The following is a 19,315-nucleotide window of genomic DNA, read 5'->3' as shown; positions in this document are numbered from 1 at the left end:
GGTGTAGGGCAGCAGTAGGGCCTCAGGGGCGTGACTACCCTGCGATGATGGAGCCCATGCCTTCCGAGCACTGGCCCACTGTAGTAGCCGCCCGAGGGGTGGTAGATGTGAAGAAAGGGAGAGTGCCCGTGAGAGTGTTGAACTGTGGGGAGGAAGAAGTCAGGCTCCCCCGGTATGCCACCATTGCCAAGCTGCTCACCCTGGACCCTCACACCATCCATGAAGCCAGTCCATCCACACTCCCACCTACCACCAGCACTTCCCCACCCCAGGGGGACACAAAGGAGTGGCACCAACAGCTACATGTAGGCACGGATGACACCCCTACACATCACAGGGCAGGGGTACACAGGGTGGTGCAGGAGTACGAACAGGTTTTTAGTAAGCACCCCCTAGACTTTGGGCAGATCAAGGGGGTCCAACACCATATTCCCACGGGTGAACATCCCCCTATCAAAGAGAGGTATAGACCTATTCCCCCTGCACATTACCAGTGTGCCAAGGATATGTTGAGGAATATGAAGGAGGCAGGGGTTATTCGGGACAGCTGTAGTCCCTGGGCCGCTCCGTTGGTACTGGTCAAGAAGAAGGATGGTACTATGCGGATGTGTGTGGACTACCGGAAGATCAACCAGATAACCCATAAAGATGCCTATCCGTTGCCTCGTATCGAAGAGTCTTTGGCTGCACTAAGAACTGCAAACTACTTCTCGACCCTTGACCTCACCAGCGGATACTGGCAAGTGGCCGTGGCCCCAGAGGACCGGGAGAAGACCGCCTTCACCACCCCGATGGGGCTCTGCGAATTCAATAGCATGCCGTTTGGGCTGTGCAATGCCCCTGGGACCTTCCAACGGTTGATGGAGTGCTGTCTGGGACACTTAAACTTCGAGACCGTCCTGCTGTATTTGGATGATGTGATTGTTTATTCCCAGACGTATGAAGCCCATCTGGAGCACCTGGCCGAGGTGTTCGCGTCCCTTGCCAAGTACGGGATGAAGTTGAAGCCCTCAAAATGCCATCTGCTGAAACCCAGGGTGCAGTATCTAGGGCATGTGGTGAGTGCGGATGGTGTCGCCCCCGACCCTGAGAAGATCACTGCCATCCAGAGCTGGCTGAGACCAACCACAGTGAGGGAGGTAAGGCAGTTTCTGGGCCTGGTGGGATACTATCGGCGCTTTATAAAGGGGTACACGAAGATGGCTGCCCCCATGCAAGATCTCCTCGTGGGACAGACCAAAGGTGGAAGACCCATTGGAGCCCCACTGTCGTGGGAAGACAAGCATGAGGAGTCCTTTTGCCAGTTGAAGGCGGCCCTGACCGGAGAAGAGGTCCTGGCGTACCCTGATTATGGGCGCCCATTCATCCTCCACACGGACGCCAGTAACGTGGGGCTAGGAGCGGTCCTATCCCAGGTCCAGGATGGAAAGGAGAAGGTGATTGCCTACGCCAGCCGAAAACTCCGGCCGACCGAAAGGAACCCTGAGAATTATAGCTCTTTCAAGCTTGAGCTACTGGCGTTGGTGTGGGCTATCACGGAGCGGTTTCGGCACTATTTGGCGGCAGCAAAATTTACCGCATTCACGGACAACAATCCACTGACTCACCTGAACACGGCCAAGTTGGGCGCGCTGGAGCAGCGGTGGGTAGCCCGGTTAGCCAACTACGATTTCACCATAAAGTACCGAGCTGGTCGTGTCAACATCAATGCAGATGCACTCTCCCGGATGCCCCATTTGTCAGAAGAGGGGTGCGAGGATGACGACCTCGAGGAGATTGAGTTGCCTGCGTTCCACCAGCCGCCTACTGAAAGAGTACAAGTATGTCAGCAACGGGTGGATCTGGACCCGCGGCCCAGTCAAGAGTGGCAGGACGCCCAGGACCAAGCGCCAGCTGTCCGCCTTGTCAAGACCCTGGTGGAACAAGGTGCTATGGGAATAGACCCTGCCGCTCCAGCCGAAGCCCAACGCTTGTGGAAAGGACGAAAACGGCTCTACCTACACCAAGGGAGGCTGTACCGTGAGCTGATCAACCCAAAAACCCATGAGAAAATATGCCAGTTGATCGTTCCTCAAGCTGAGGTTGCTACTGTCCTGCGGGCATACCATGATGGTGCTGGCCACTTCGGGTGGAAGAAGCTGGAGATGCTGTTGAGGGAGCGGTTCTATTGGAGTGGGATGCGTGAATCGGTGGAAGCCTGGTGCCGAGAGTGCGGTCCTTGTACACTGAGGAGAAAGGACGAGACTAGCCAGAGGGCACCGTTACATCCCATCGTCACCCATCAGCCACTGGAGCTGGTCGCCCTGGACCATGTCAAACTCACCCCTAGCCGAAGTGGGTACACCTACGTATTGACCATGGTAGACCACTACTCAAGATTTATGGTGGTAGTCCCCGTTAAGGACTTGACTGGTCGAACCGCTGCTCGAGCGTTCCAGGCCTATTTTTGCCGACCCCATGGGTACCCCGAGAAGGTGCTGACTGACCAAGGCCCGGCTTTTGAAGCAGAAGTGTTTCACGAATTCTGCCAGTTGTACGGCTGCAAGAAGATCCGGACCACTCCGTACCACGCCCAAACCAACGGCATGTGCGAGAAAATGAACCACTTGGTCCTGGGGCTCCTCAAGACGCTACCGCTGGAAGAACGGAACATGTGGCCGGAAAAGTTACCCGACTTGGTCGACATGTACAATAATATCCCGTCCAGCTCGACGAAGTGCACCCCAGCGTATCTGATGAGGGCTCGGCCTGGCCGCCTGCCGGTGGATCTGGAGATGGGGTTGGAGGCTCCGGAAGCACTCCCTTCAACGGCAGAGTGAGAAAGTCGGAGGAGGGCCCAGTACCGGCAAATCCAGGAGTATGTGGAGAAAAACCTCAGTCGAAGTCGAGAACAGCAAGAGCACCGGTTCAACCAGAAGGCGCCTGCAGGTCCTTTCCAGCCAGGAGATGTGGTGCTGAAACGGAAGAGAAAAGCCCACAAACTGGATGACCAGTGGGAGCAAGTCCCTTACGGCGTACAACCCACCGAGTGGGACAATGGGAAGACCTACCAGATCAGTCGTGACCAAGGGGGCACCCTGGCCACAGTTTCTCGGGACCATCTAAAAAAATGCCCCCCAGCGTTGAAAGCAGAGGCTGAAGTACCGGTTCCTCCACCAGTGGAAAAGGCAGCAGAGGTAATCCACACTGTAAGGGGTGACTTCCCAGCAAACTGGCCTACACAGAACGGCGCGGTGATACTTCCAGTGATACTGTTCCCACAACCCGTGGATGAAGAAGTAGTGGAAGCGGTTAACCGTGAGCCAGAACCAGTGCCAGTGCCCAGGGATGAACCTGTACCCAGCCCCCCTGCACCTCCGCCTGCTCCACACTATAGCAGGGAGGAGGAACCAATTGTTCCCTCTACCCCACTGTCTAGCACCACTGACACCGGGCCCCGAAGGTCCACCCGTTCCAACCTAGGTAGACCCCCACTTAGGTACAGGGAGACCGTTCTATGAGTAAGAGGGGCCCGCAAATGTAAAAGAGTGTTGTGTGTCTGTTGAAAAGTTGAAAAGTTTGAAATGATAAGTGAAATTACCGAAGAAGTCACCTGATTTGTTTGTTGATTTGCAACCGGCAGGAGCTGGCACCGTTGTCCCCGTGGGGACCGTTTAAAATGCATGGGAACTATCCATGGACAAGCCCATGAACTTGCAGGGCACCACAAACGTTAAGTGGCTTGTAAATATGTTGGTTACCGTTACCGTTTCCGCAAAGCCGCCTCCGGAGAGGCAGGTTGGAGGGAGGGCCCTGAGCAGAGCAGGCTGGGGCCCAGCCACCAAAGGAACCGGTGGCTACCCTCTGGAGGGGAAGGACAGATCCCGCTCGGGTAACTTGTGCTGGACTGTGGGTCAAGGGGTGCTGCATGGGCTTTAGGGGCAGCATCAGGGCCAGGTTGCTTGGGTGGAAGAGAGCGGAAACCGTGACCGTAAACCGTTGCAACGTTTAAGAGAATGTGCCTCCCGTCTTGGGAAGAGTTTTTGATTAAAAATGTATTATGTTTTGCTTAACCCTGTTATCCCCTTTTTACAGAAAAATAAAACCGGTGTAGGACGGCAGCCCGCGGACGGTCTGCATTTTGCTAAGGGGGAATGTGTCGCCCTGGGTAAGCCAGGGGACACAGGTCACAACACCACCACACCCCACACTCCAGGTAGGCACACCATGCTAACCAGAAATCCTTGTTGCCTTCCTCCAGAAGTCTGTTGATGCACACCAGGGGGGTGGGCCAGGCGGTTGGCTCCGCCCACCAAGGAGCTCACAGCTCTGGAGGCAGGAAGTAACCAGGCAGTCAGCTCAGGGACGAGCTTGAGTAAAGGCAGATAGCCCCGGGCAGGGGAAGAGTGAAGTCTAGCTGAGGGCTAGAGTAAACAGAGAAGTGAAAGTGAAGGAAAGAAAAGTGGAAAAGGAGGAGAGCAAGAAGTGGTGACAGAGCAGAGAGTGTGCAGAGCCTGAGAGCCCAGCTTTGTGTAGGGCCAGAACAGCAAGGTCAGCGACGGCGGTGACTGTTTGGAGGGGGACCGTTTGGAAGTTCCTGGAAGGACCCCGTTGGCTGTGTGCCCGGTGGTCTGGAGCAGTGTTCCGAAGGACAGTCAGCACCAGGGCAGGGGCCTCTCGGACCCCGGCAAGGCTAGGAGTCGCCAAATTTGCCGAATCCATCAGTGAAGGGGACGTAGATCCCCCAACAACCATGTCCCGATTGACGGCAACAGCCCAACCATTACAGGGGAGACACCGCCACCGCCAGGGCACCAGTTTCCCCAGGGCCAGCGCCTGCGGGCAAAGTGTAGAGCTCCTCCGGCCCAGATTGCAGTCGGGGAGCGGGTAACCGGAGGGAATCCACCGCTACCATCAGACAACACAGGTGCAAGGAAGAGAGACGTCACCGTCACCTACCGGGAGTGCAGGTGCAGCCGTCTGTGGGACCGTCCTACCAGCCGTTGGTTTACCGTACAAACTGTGTCCGTGTCTCAGGCTGAGTGAGTACCACCGTGCCGCAAGGCACAGCGCTGCCCCCGCGTCCCTGCGCCCACCGGGCCCTACACTTTACATCTCTCCACTGGGCCCCGGGATCACCAACCCCTACCCACGGAGGGGCAACACAACACCTGGCTGCTCCGCATCACCATCCCCGGGACCCCCATACTGAGCAGCGGTGGTGCAATCACCACAACCGTGGGTGGCGTCACGAACTATAACAATCCCCACACCCAACAAACACCCCCTTTCACTCACGGGCGAAGAGTGTCGCTCGAGACACCCCGGGATCCGGCCCACAGCTCGAGCCACCAGGAGCAACTGCCGGACCCGAGCAGAAGGGGTGAGCGCGGTGTGCTGACACCCTCCTCCCCGCCCGCGACATAATGGCCCTCACATTAGCTCCCACGCTGTGTAATGGGCCCCACATTAGCTCCCTTACTATATAATGGCCCCCACGTTAGCTCCCACACTGTGCAATGGCCCCCACATTAGCTCCCATGCTGGATAATGCCCCCACATTAGATCCCTTATTATATAATGGACCCCACATTAGGTCCCACACTGTGTAATGGCCCCCACATTAGCTCCCTTACTCTATAATGGCCCCCAAATTAGCTCCCACACGGTGTAATGGCCCCCAAATTAACTCCCACACTGTAATGGCCCCCACATTAGCTCCCATACTGGATAATGGCCCCCTCATTAGGTCCCACACTGTGTAATAGCCCCCACATTAGCTCCCTTACTATATAATGGCCCCCACATTAGCTCCCACACTATGTATTGACCTTCACATTAGCTCCCTTACCATAAAATGGCCCCCACATTAGCTCTCACACTATGTAATGGCCCCCACATTAGCTCCCTTACTATATAATGCCCCCCCCCCACATTAGCTCCCACAGTGTGTAATGGCCCCCACATTAGCTCCCTTTCTATGTAATGGCCCCCACATTAGGTCCAACACGATACTGTGTAATGGCCCCCACATTAGCTCCCTTACTATATTATGGCCCCCACATTAGCTCCCTTTCTATGTAATGGCCCCCACATTAGCTCCCTTTCTATATAATGGCCCCCACATTAGCTCCCACACTGTGTAATGGCCCCCACATTAGCTCCCACACTGTATAATGGCCCCCACATTAGCTCCCATATTGGATAATGGCCCCGCATTAGCTCCCTTTCTATATAATGGCCCCCACATTAGCTCCCACACTGTATAATGGCCCCCACATTAGCTCCCACACTGTGTAAAGGCCCCCACATTAGCTCCCTTTCTATGTAATGGCCCCCATGTTAGGTCCAAGACGATACTGTGTAATGGCCCCCACATTAGTTCCCACACTGTGTAATGGCCCCCACATTAGCTCACACACTGTGTAATGGCCCTCACATTAGCTCCCACGCTGTGTAATGGGCCCCACATTAGCTCCCTTACTATATAATGGCCCCCACGTTAGCTCCCACACTGTGCAATGGCCCCCACATTAGCTCCCATGCTGGATAATGGCCCCATATTAGATCCCTTATTATATAATGGACCCCACATTAGGTCCCACACTGTGTAATGGCCCCCACATTAGCTCCCTTACTCTATAATGGCCCCCAAATTAGCTCCCACACGGTGTAATGGCCCCCAAATTAACTCCCACACTGTAATGGCCCCCACATTAGCTCCCATACTGGATAATGGCCCCCTCATTAGGTCCCACACTGTGTAATAGCCCCCACATTAGCTCCCTTACTATATAATGGCCCCCCCCCACATTAGCTCCCACAGTGTGTAATGGCCCCCACATTAGCTCCCTTTCTATGTAATGGCCCCCACATTAGGTCCAACACGATACTGTGTAATGGCCCCCACATTAGCTCCCTTACTATATAATGGCCCCCCCACATTAGCTCCCACACTGTGTAATAGCCCCCACATTAGCTCCCTTTCTATGTAATGGCCCCCACATTAGGTCCAACACGATACTGTGTAATGGCCCCCACATTAGCTCCCTTACTATATTATGGTCCCTACATTAGCTCCCACACTGTGTAATGGCCCCCACATTAGCTCCCTTTCTATGCAATGGCCCCCATGTTAGGTCCAACACGATACTGTGTAATGGCCCCCACATTAGTTCCCTTTCTATGTAATGGCCCCCACATTAGCTCCCTTTCTATATAATGGCCCCCACATTAGCTCCCACACTGTGTAATGGCCCCCACATTAGCTCCCTTTCTATGCAATGGCCCCCATGTTAGGTCCAACACGATACTGTGTAATGGCCCCCACATTAGTTCCCTTTCTATGTAATGGTCCCCACATTAGCTCCCTTTCTATATAATGGCCCCCACATTAGCTCCCATACTGGATAATGGCCCCCACATTAGCTCCCACACTGTATAATGGCCCCCACATTAGCTCCCATATTGGATAATGGCCCCGCATTAGCTCCCTTTCTATATAATGGCCCCCACATTAGCTCCCACACTGTATAATGGCCCCCACATTAGCTCCCACACTGTGTAATGGCCCCCACATTAGCTCCCTTTCTATGTAATGGCCCCCATGTTAGGTCCAACACGATACTGTGTAATGGCCCCCACATTAGCTCCCTTACTATATAAGGGCCCCCACATTAGCTCCCATACTGGATAATGGCCCCGCATTAGCTCCCATACTGTATAATGGCCCCCACATTAGCTCTCTTACTATATAATGGCCCCCACATTAGCTCTCTTACTCTATAATGGCCCCCAAATTACCTCCCACACTGTGTAATGGCACCCACATTAGCTCCCTTACTATAAAATGGCCCCCACATTAGTTCCCACACTGTGTAATGGCCCCCACATTAGCTCCCTTACTATATAATGGCCCCCATATTGGGTGCCACGCTGTGTAATGGCCCCCACATTAGCTCCATTATTATATAATGGCCCCCATATTGGGTGCCATGCTGTTTAATGGCCCCCACATTAGCTCCCTTACTATATAATGGCCCCGATATTGGGTGCCACGCTGTGTAATGGCCCCCACATTAGCTCCATTATTATATAATGGCCCCCATATTGGGTGCCATACTGTTTAATGGCCCCCACATTAGCTCCCTTACTATATAATGGCCCCCATATTGGGTGCCACGCTGTGTAATGGCCCCCACATTAGCTCCCTTACTATATAATGGCCCCCACATTAGTTCCCACACTGTGTAATGGCCCCCACATTAGCTCCATTATTATATAATGGCCCCCATATTGGGTGCCACGCTGTGTAATGGCCCCCACATTAGCTCCTAAACTGTGTAATGGTCCCACTGGTGTTGACTTTTGTTTCCATAAATTGTTTGAGATGAGGAAATCCCCATCGCTGCTTCTACTTAAAAGCCCGACTGTCAGGATGAAATATCCCTGTAGCGGGAACTTTTTAAAGTTTCCCATAAATATCCCTAACGTTTTGTGAGTTGTGTATATCCGATACCTAGAAGTACAGAGCTGCCAGCTTCTTATACCAGATCGGGTTGAGGATAGACGATGAATGTCCTAGGAGACAGAGTTTGGGTTTATGATTAAAGTTTATGAATATTCTTACTTTTGTACATTATTATATGATTTGTCTATATGTATATATACAAAAAATAAAAAATATGAGTTAGTTAATAAAAATCGATCTGCTTTAAAAAACAAATCTGCAGCACCAAGAAAGAAAAGTGGTGGAATGATGGAAATCCCAGGAGGAGACGTCACTGATCCTGAAATGATGGAAAAATTGAAGCAACATTTTCAAAAACATCTGGACTTCTCCGGTCTGGAGTCTGAGCGCAGAAATCCCGGCGCTTCCAGCCTCGGCTGCCAACTTTGAGGTCATTAATGGTCGTCTGAGGAAGCTTCTGCCACTGAATTTACTCAAGATCTCAATATGGTTATGGTGGTCTCCTAAAAAGAGCCACGCCTTGACTAGGTCCTTCCCGGAGGAATATCTGGCTATTTTCCGTGTCGAGACCCCTAACACAGGCTCCACGGACCTTTTTGATTTGCAAGATCTCAATATTGACATTCCCCCCCTGAACCTCAGTAATACCCGTGTTTTTCCAAAAACAAGACATGGTCTCTCATGGTGACACTTACTGGCACTCTCAAAACACTTTGTGTGGCAGTGGCACTCTTCTCCCCCCCACCCTCCCGGCCACATAGAGAAGAAGGAGGGAATCTGGATGATTGTGATGTCACACGTGGCTGCTTCTGCAGGAGCGAGCAGGTCCGGCCAGGAGGTGGGATCCAAGAGGGGGCACTCGGGAGTAAGAAGGTGGGACACTGGAGCGGTAGCCAATCCCACGCCATAGTGCAGTATTTTTTTCAAAAATGTGTAAGAAACACACAATGGAGTAATTTTAATGAAAACATTTTATTAGACAAAACTTTTTTTAAAAGGGAAAAAACACACCACTGTGTGTTTCCCTGTTCTGTAACAAATAATGCAGACAGAAAGGAGGTAACCTCACTATGTGGGGACCAGGATCAGTAGAAAATATGTATTGCACTCTGAATAATGGGAGAGGTCTACATTACACATACTGACACCTATAATGGCAGATTAAATACATTCCCTCAAAGTACAAAAAAGAACATAAAGTCCCAGGGGTCTGAACCCAAAGCGTAAAAACTTACATGAGTCCCTCTGCATGCTAACATACTAATATGTCCATCATATAAGGCAAAAAGGGAAGATATACAGTTAGGTACATACCCAGGGGGTTCAGACGGATGGGGGTTAATCTTGGATCCACGCCCAACGCGCGTTTCGGTTGCCTTTCTCAAGGGCCACCACACGTTGATCATGAAGACATAACCTATCGTCACATAACCTAACCTAGCACTGGAGATGGTGACTAACTAGGGCTTATTTTTGGAGTAGGGCTTATATTTATAGCCTACTCCAAAAATCCCTAAAAAACAAGCTGGGCTTATTTTTGGAAAAACAGGGTATCAGCCAAGGCAGAAAGTGCAATGATTTTTGTTCAGACCCCAACCTGAATAAATCCATATATTTGCACAATGTTGTTCCCATTTTTCCATCATTTGCAGATCAGTAACGTCTCCATCCTATGACTTCCATCGTTCCTTGACTAGGATTCCTTCTAGGTTTAGCAATTTAATGCATATTCACAAAGCTCCTTTCAAGACACTGTACATGAGGACTTGTCTCCAGGCTTTTTACTAGATAGTTTTTGGACCTCTTCCTTCAAAAATGTAGACTCAAGTTTAATTTGCTCAGTAGCCTGAGTGACGAATCTCTCCTGACGGTCTTCAGTCCTCCTCATCCTCAGGCCTCGTTCTGCCTCCTGAATGCACATGTTGAGAAATTCCAGAATCCGTTGGTCTTTTTCCTCCGTACGTTCACAATTGTTCTCGGTGTAGTTCTCCAGACAAATTTTCTTTGTGACACCAAGTTTTCCAAACTTATTCTTCATTTCTTCTCTGTTGTTCACATTGCAGTTGGTGATGACGACAATCGGGTGGACACCTGTTGTGTTACAGAATATACTAATGGTCAGTGATTCTAGCACCCCGCTTCATTGTTAAGCCCCTAGACGTATCAGAACTGTTTTAAAGGGAACCTGTCACCAGATTTGGTGACTATAAGCTGTGGCCACCACCAGTGAGCTCTTATATAGAGTATTCTAGAATACGGTATATAAGAGCCCAGGCCGCTCTGTAGAACATAAAAAACACTTTTATAATACCCACCTGGGGGGGGGTGAAAGGGCGGTCCAGTCCGATGGGTGTTGCTGCTCTACGGTCTGGCGCCTCCTCTCTCCGGTCTGGTACCTCCTCTTTGCAGCGATCTCCATCCTCCTTCTTCTGACACCCGTGTGCATGACGCGTCCTACGTCATACGTCCTACGTCATACACTCTCGCTGGCATTGAGGTCCTGTGCCGGAGCACTTTGATCTGCCCTGACCCTGTTCATGGCAGATCAAAGTATTGTAGTGCGCATGCGCAGGCGGTCTTTAACCTTTCCTCGCACCCGCGTTTTACAGTATTTTGATCTGCCCTCAGTAACGCAGATCAAAGTGCACCTGTACAGAACTGCAATGTCGGCTTGGAAGAAGGAGGATGGAGATCGCAGCAGAGAGGAGGTGCCGGATCAGAGAGAGGAGGCGCCGGATTCGAGAGCAGCGACACCCATTGGACCAGGTATATACTATATATACTAAGTGAGTATTATAAAAGTGTTTTTTTACGTTATATAGCGCGGCCTGGGCTTTTATATACAGCATTCTGGAATACTGTATATAGGAGCTCAGTGGTGGTGGCCGCAGCTTATAGTCACCAAATCTGGTGACAAGTTCCCTTTAAAACGCTCTAAATTGTGAATATATGACCGAAATTACAGATACTTCAAAATATTGTTATCTTTGTCTTTTTTAGGAAACACTCCAACAATTTGTTTACCTATATTTTCCTCAATGGGTTATTATTATTATTATTATTATTATTAATAGTAATAATCTGCATTATTGGAAACATATCAGACAAAAAGATGAAATTAAGTCGGCTGACAACCCGGACATGGTAAATAGACTAAAACAGGTAGATTATATAGACGCATTTAGTAATAATATATTATTAAATAATATAAATAATATTATTATTACGGTATATTATTTAATAATATATTATTACTAAATGCGTCTATATAATCTACCTGTATTAGTCTATGTACCATGTCCGGGTTGTCAGCCGACTTAATTTCATCTTTTTGTCTGATATGTTTCCAATAATGTAGATTTTTTATCCGATGATGCCACAGTCTCATTTTAATGCCCTTACTCCAGGTATCAGCCAAACATAGGTCTAATTTATACTGCATTGTTGTACCCTATGTGATGTATATACAGAAGTTTCAATGTACGGCCCCCTTCACATGTGCACGTGTTGCACAGTCCGTTTTCACCATCTGTGAGGCCATACGTGTGAACACGTGTGTCATCCCTGTGCTGTTCATGTGGCATATACCGGGAAAAAATGCATTAAAAAAATTACTAATTTTTATGTCTTACAGATTTGGAAAAATGATAGAGAGATGGATGGAGGGAGGACGAATGGATGGACATCGGGAGGATGTCAGAATTGGAGCATCGAATGGATGCGCCACTTCTGGGGAGGCTGCGAGCTGCTATTTTTAGGCTTTGAAGGACCAAAAACCATGGGCCTTCCCAGCCTGATAATATCAGCCCCCAGCTGTCTGCTTTACCTTGGCTGGTTACCAAAAATAGGAAAGGGGGGGTCGTCATATTTTTTTTATTTAATTATTTGGTTAATAGACAGCTGTAAATCTATCTATCTAGCTGTCTATCTATATCTACGATCTATTTCACATATATCATTATTTCATATATCTATTTGTCAGCTATTAAATTCATAGAAAATCATCTATGTATCTGACTGTATCTGTGCCTCCATTCGTCCCTCCCGCTCTCTATCTATCTATTATCTTTTCACATCTTTAACACATAAAATAAAACACTTCTTAAATGTATTTCGTTCTGGTACATGTCATCCGTGTGATGTACATGTTTTTCACAGACCTATAGTCTTCTACTGGCCCTTGTCATCCGTAACCAGGATAATTTGGTTAATTCCCAATACCCACGCATGTCTTTAGACTGGTCTATCCCTTCACCTCAATTATTCAACTATTCCAGTTTTGCCATTACAACAATTTTCTTCCAAATGTAGTCCCTTGTATCATCTGTTTCTACTCTCCAACGACTTAATAGACCTCTGTACCTTCACTTGTACACATACTGGCTGGTGACCGGTTCATGCAGCGTTCCCTAAATTGTAAAGTGTTGAGTAGTGATGTTCGAATGCTGGATACTCAAATTGACCAAACTGGACGCTCGGATGGGCTAGATTAGAGTAACGAATATAATGGAAGTCAATGGGAAACTCAATCTTTTTTCCTGCATGCACTACCATCAGCAGTACGTCCTCTTCCCCGTTCTTTACCGCACATCTTGCGCACTTTCAATTAGGTATGCAGCTAAGAACATTATTAATAGGAACTAGGATAGAAAGGACTTTTGGTTTTACAATGCAACAGAAAGGACTGTAAGGCATATTAATACTTGCTTAGATGTCACTAATATTGTATCCCTTCTCCAGCAGCTCTCCCTACACTACATGCAGCTATTAGCAGTAATATTAGAGAATAGAATAGATTAGACATAGCTCTGAAAAGGTCGTTTGGTTTTTTGTTGCAGCAGCAAAGACTGAAAGGTAATAATCTATGCCTAGATGCCTTTAATACACTATCCCTTCTCCAGCAGCTAGCCCTACACTAAATGCAGCTAACAGCAGTATTATTTGAGGATTTATTAGATTTTTTTTTACATTAGATGAACAAGGACTGTAAGATTAGAATCCCTGCCTAGATGTCTCTAATACACTATCCCTTCTCCAGCAGCTTTCCCTATACGAAATGCAGCTATTATTAGAGAACAGAATATATTTTTGTGTTGCAGCAGCAAGGACTGTGAGACAAAAAAAAGTCTAATACAATATCCTTTTCCAGCAGCTCTACCTACACTGTTTCAAGGGTAGAATGAGCCAATCGTCACATCACCAGGTCTTGTAAAGACCCTATGACGCAATGTGACTGGCCAACTTGGCTATGACATTTCAGTCATTGGCAGGCTATCCCTATATGTTTAGTGGCTGAAAAACAGCCGTGAAACATGCGGGGCAGGAACTCGAGCATGGCGCCTGAGCACCAGGCTACTCAATCGAGTATCGAGCAGTGGCAAGATGTTGCTGTGAAATATTTTGGCATTATACAAATAAAAATTATTATTATTATTATTATTATTATTATCAAAGGACGACTGGCAGCCAGGGACTTCTGACTGTGTTTTGCTGGTGTTAAACCCTTCTTGTGTCAATAGCTATTTCTAAATATAATATTATTGACATAGCTAAACTTATTATTATATGATATTGTAATGCAGCTTTCACTTAGCTTTACTGAGATACATCAAATCTGTAGTGAAAGGGCGCCACTCTTGTCCGTAGGTTATATGTGGTAGTGCAGTTTAGTCCCATCCAAATAGGTTCAATACAAATATATGTGATTATCTGACACAACCATGGATAAGAGTGACAGAAACGTCATTAATAAATTAATTGAATAATTCATAATTTACTAATATTGGAGTCAATCACTGATGTCACTGGCAACAAACCTGTGATTCTGAAGGAATTTGTGATCAGCTTTTCAAAGTCGCAACTATTTTCTTCCGTCAAGATATAGTTGCCTCTAAAAAAAAAAAAAAAAAAAGAGTAAGAACATATTCATATAGCACTCTTTCATTTTCCTGATGACATTTTCTTAGTTGCATGGTCCGTAAACAGCTGACAACACAGCAAAGGTGTCATGATTCTTTAGGGTGGCTCTGTTTTCTTGCAGAGCCAATATGTTTTGTGTGTGATGTATTTTCTGGTTCTAGGCCTGGTGGAAGGTGGATATTCGGTAGTGTCTCGTTCCGTATGATCTCTCTGCCTTATCTTGGAGGCGGCTCACCCGGAACGCCGCTAGTTATAGTTCCTGCCACACAGTATGTTTCTGGTTCCCGGGAGTGATTCTGATCTTGTCCTACTACCTTAGTTCCATTCCCCGTTCCCTCTCCTCCCCTGCTCTGACTGAACATCCTGCTTCCCTGACCTTTTTGTGACTCCGGCTCCATGCGCCCATTAGTCCCTTACGTGTCCTCTTAGCCTATGACTCTAGCTCATACCCCAACCTTGTCTCTGTTCCACTTTGGTTATTGACGCTCCTTCCTGGCTACTGACTCTCGGCTCTCACACGACCTCTGCTTCTCTCGCTTCCTCTGTATCGACGTTACTTCCTGGCTTCTGACTTGGTTTGAAGGACTACTCTGTAGACCTCTCCCAATAGGGTACTTGCGACCTCTAGCGATTATGCACCTCATTACACCTAGGTACACACTTGTGCCACCCAGTGGTTTAGCATCACAAAAGGGATCTCATTGTTGACAGTCAGGAGAAGGGTACTAAAAATGACCCAGACAAGAAGGGTTTAAATTTAGCACAATAGTGACATCACCTAGAACCGGTCGGCCCTCAAAAATTGATGAAAATACAAGAATAAAATTATTCCAAGAAGCAGACAGCAACATTAAAGGTGCTGCAGGAATTCCTGGCCAGTACTGGTTGTGTCCTGCGCATGACGACAATCTTCCGCTTTCCTCAGATATACGGCCTGTGGGGTAGGATAGGAAGGTGGAAGCCTTCTCTTACAATGTCTAACACATAAACATACACTAAGTCTGCAAAAAAAACATGAAAATGTGTTATGTCTGATGCATCCAAGGTTGAAATTTTTGGCCATAATTCCAAAGGGTAAGTGTGGTGCAAAGCCAACATTGTGCATCACCGGAAGATCACCATCCCCACAGTGAGGCATGGTGGAAGCAGTATTGTGCTTTGGGGTTGTTTTTCTACAGATGAAACTGGGGCTTTAGTCATGGTGGAAGTAATTATGAACATAACAAATATCAGTAAATTTTGTAAAAAAAATGTTCAGGCCTCTGGTAAAAAAATGAAGAGGAATGGCTTCGCTAGATGAGGACGAATGTTTTGGAATGGCCCAGACCTTAATCCAATGGAAGGTCTGTGGGTGAGTGCTGTACACAGGAGATGCCCTCAATCTGACAGATGTGGAGCTACTATGAGGAAGAGGAGGCAAAGATCTAGATGTCATAGACTCCAACCCAAAAATACTGAATGATGTCAGAGATTGAAAGAGGGCTTCACAAAGTATTAGTGTCACAATGCGTGTGGAGAGAAATAGGGACTGGGGCTCCTAGACTGGCCCTCAGGCTAGTGGGACCACAGAGATACCTCTAATAGTGAGGATGTCTGGGCCGCCTTCCTAGCCCTGCTCCTGGCTAGACCTGATCTAATATCACCTCTCCCCCAACCTAGGGGAGGACCGGGACAGGAGTGGTTAAACCCAGAGATATAAACAAATAGGGGAAACCAAAACTCTATCACACAGCAAGCTCACAAGCACACTCACACAGAGGTATAACACAACAAGAGATAGTGAGGAAAATAAGAGCAGGGAGGAAACAAGACGATGAGTGAACTCCACTACAACTCCAAGCACAAAGCAACACAATCACCAGCAGAACTGGGAAACAACAACACACAGACCAATATTGCATAAAAATATAGTCGGCATGGGCAGACCGACTCCACCATCTTATAAAGGAAGAGATCAAATGTGATAGGTCTCTGCAGCACTAAATGGTTTCTCTTTGGAAATCTTTAGGATAAATGGTCACAGCAGTGCAGTAGAGATTCCCTCACAGATCACAGCTGAGCCGAATTATTAGGCAGATGCCGAACAACATGAAATACCTGAAAACCAACACCGGCAAAATGAAATCTGCAGGACGATCCGTGTACTTGTGCGGAAGCCGCTCTAAGGTCACCTCCAGATTGTCCTTCTCCCAGGTCACCTCCCCAATGTCCCGTAAGGAGCCTGCGAGAGCAAAAGAGACCCATCTTGTGTCATCTGCAGCATAGATACACAGCTCAGCAGACAGCATCACAGGATAGGATTAGATACACAGCTCAACAGGCAGTATCACACAGGAGAGGATTAGATATACAGCTCAGCAGACAGTATCACACAGGAGAGGATTAGATATACAGCTCAGCAGGCAGTATCACACAGGAGAGGATTAGATACACCGCTCAGCAGACAGTATCACACAGGAGAGGATTAGATACACAGCTAAGCAGACAGTATCACACAGGAGAGGATTAGATACACAGCTAAGCAGACAGTATCACATAGGATAGGATTAGATACACAGCTCAGCATGCAGTATCACACAGGATAGGATTAGATACAGAGCTCAGCAGACAGTATCACACAGGAGAGGATTAGATACACAGCTCAGCAGACAGTATCACACAGGATAGGATTAGATACACAGCTCAGCAAACAGCATCACGTAATGGGATTAAATACACAGCTCAGCAAACATCACACAGGAGAGGATTAGATACACAGCTCAGCAGACAGTATCACACAGGAGAGGATTAGATACACAGCTCAGCAGACAGTATCACACAGGAGAGGATTAGATACACAGCTCAGCAAACATCACACAGGAGAGGATTAGATACACAGCTCAGCAGACAGTATCACACAGGAGAGGATTAGATACACAGCTCAGCATGCAGTATCACACAGGATAGGATTAGATACAGAGCTCAGCAGACAGTATCACACAGGAGAGGATTAGATACACAGCTCAGCAGACAGTATCACAGGATAGGATTAGATACACAGCTCAGCAGGCAGTATCACACAGGAGAGGATTAGATATACAGCTCAGCAGACAGTATCACACAGGAGAGGATTAGATATACAGCTCAGCAGGCAGTATCACACAGGATAGGATTAGATACACCGCTCAGCAGACAGTATCACACAGGAGAGGATTAGATACACAGCTAAGCAGACAGTATCACACAGGAGAGGATTAGATACACAGCTCAGCAGACAGTATCACACAGGAGAGGATTAGATACACAGCTAAGCAGACAGTATCACATAGGATAGGATTAGATACACAGCTCAGCATGCAGTATCACACAGGATAGGATTAGATACAGAGCTCAGCAGACAGTATCACACAGGAGAGGATTAGATACACAGCTCAGCAGACAGTAACAAACAGGATAGGGTTAGATACACAGCTCAGCAGACAGTATCACACAGGATAGGATTAGATGCACAGCTCAGCAGACAGTATCACACAGGATAGGATTAGATACACAGCTCAGCAGACAGTATCACACAGGAGAGGATTAGATACACGGCTCAGCAGACAGTATCACACAGGAGAGGATTAGATACACAGCTCAGCAGACAGTATCACACAGGATAGGATTAGATACACAGCTCAGCAGACAGTATCACACAGGATAGGATTAGATACACAGCTCAGCAGACAGTATCACACAGGAGAGGATTAGATACACAGCTCAGCAGACAGTATCACACAGGATAGGATTAGATGCACAGCTCAGCAGACAGTATCACACATTAGAGGTTGGGATACAGCTGGTCAGTCCTACATTATTTCAGAATACTACGGTAGGGTCTGATATTTACAGTCATATTATGTGCTATCACTTACGGAGCTGGGCGCAGGCCTCCAGGATTTCCTCTGTTGCTAGCTTTGTGAATCCTCGATTATCGACGATGACCAGCGCCTCCGTCAGCTCATGCTCATGTCTCCTGATTGTCAGTCCTCCTTGTGAAGTCCCAGCTCCGGCCACATTGTGATACTCCTCGTTCTTCACCACACACACACACGAGTTTACCAGGGATGATTTCCCGTGTCCCAACATCCCAAAGAGCTGCAGAGATACCCGCTGGTACCCGGGCACATTACCAGGGGTGAACTGGTGAACCCTCTCCAGCAGGCCTTCAGGCTGCTGAGCCATCTTAGGTGTGTTACGGAGTTGAAAGTGATGGCAGCCTGGCCGATAAAAGTATGAGAAGACTAGAACGAACAAGGAAGAGAATCAATACGAGATAGAAAATGAAAGAAAACTAAGAACAGAGGAAGTCAGAACATTCTACCTCCGAAGTAAGGGCCTCAGACTGGTGTCACCAAAGTCATCACCGCGTGATAAAACGTTCTGCAACTTTTCAATATAATTTTAAAAACAATTTCCCATCATTTTCAAGATCCCTGCATGCTGTCAATGAATGGATCGCAGGCTCGGAGGATGAAACCAGCTTATTTGTCACCGTTTATCGGATAACAAGTTGATCTATACCAGGTGTGTTAAAATCAAGACCCGCGTGCCAAATCCAGATCATTTTATGTGGTGCGAGGTCAAGACACATAAGAAATTACATTTCGGGCTGGCGAAATAATAGCTCTTGAGCCGATTGATCTCATGGTGGACTTCAGAAAAATGGCGCCAGTGCACATCTGCACATCTGCAGCCGTCTGCGCCATGTTACTGAAATTTTTAAATAAGGATGAAGAAACGACACCCAGAGGCAGCGGAGGTGCCGGACAGAGTTGAAGACCCTTCCACCAGACCCGTCCTACAGATATCAATAGCATAAAACTTCAAACACGGAGGAAAGAAAATATAGTATTATTTTAATCAGTGTGACAGCTCCAATATGGCCCTGTCTGTACTCTACTGATAGGTTCTCTTTACGTAGCAGAG

The 19,315-nt window shown here is 47.8% G+C and overlaps 1 protein-coding gene across 1 annotated transcript; it reads right to left on the bottom strand.

Moving 5' to 3' along the window:
• Positions 1–8,671: 8,671 nt before the first annotated feature.
• On the bottom strand, positions 8,672–18,614 carry LOC142246473 (uncharacterized). Its single transcript, XM_075319533.1, has 4 exons — positions 18,262–18,614; positions 16,466–16,589; positions 14,266–14,339; positions 8,672–10,540 (listed from the first exon to the last, which is right to left on the bottom strand). Exons 1-4 carry the CDS (start codon positions 18,569–18,571, stop codon positions 10,194–10,196), a joined length of 855 nt encoding a protein of 284 aa, XP_075175648.1. The 5' UTR covers positions 18,572–18,614; the 3' UTR covers positions 8,672–10,193.
• Between the last annotated feature and the right edge of the window lie 701 nt (positions 18,615–19,315).

This window comes from Anomaloglossus baeobatrachus, chromosome 7, assembly GCF_048569485.1.
Source record: "Anomaloglossus baeobatrachus isolate aAnoBae1 chromosome 7, aAnoBae1.hap1, whole genome shotgun sequence".
Taxonomy (NCBI): domain Eukaryota; kingdom Metazoa; phylum Chordata; class Amphibia; order Anura; family Aromobatidae; genus Anomaloglossus; species Anomaloglossus baeobatrachus.
Note: the sequence above shows the minus strand (reverse complement) of the source record. Positions and strands in the feature narration are given on the sequence as shown.

Coding starts and splice junctions, on each gene's coding strand:
- LOC142246473 (XM_075319533.1), bottom strand. CDS start 18,571: ATGGCTCAGCAGCCTGAAGGCCTGCTGGAGAGGGTTCACCAGTTCACC. Junction 14,340..16,465: donor TTGCCGGTGTTGGTTTTCAG/GTATTTCATGTT, acceptor TTTTTTTTTTAG/AGGCAACTATATCTTGACGG. Junction 10,541..14,265: donor AAATTCCTTCAGAATCACAG/GTTTGTTGCCAG, acceptor GTAACACAACAG/GTGTCCACCCGATTGTCGTC.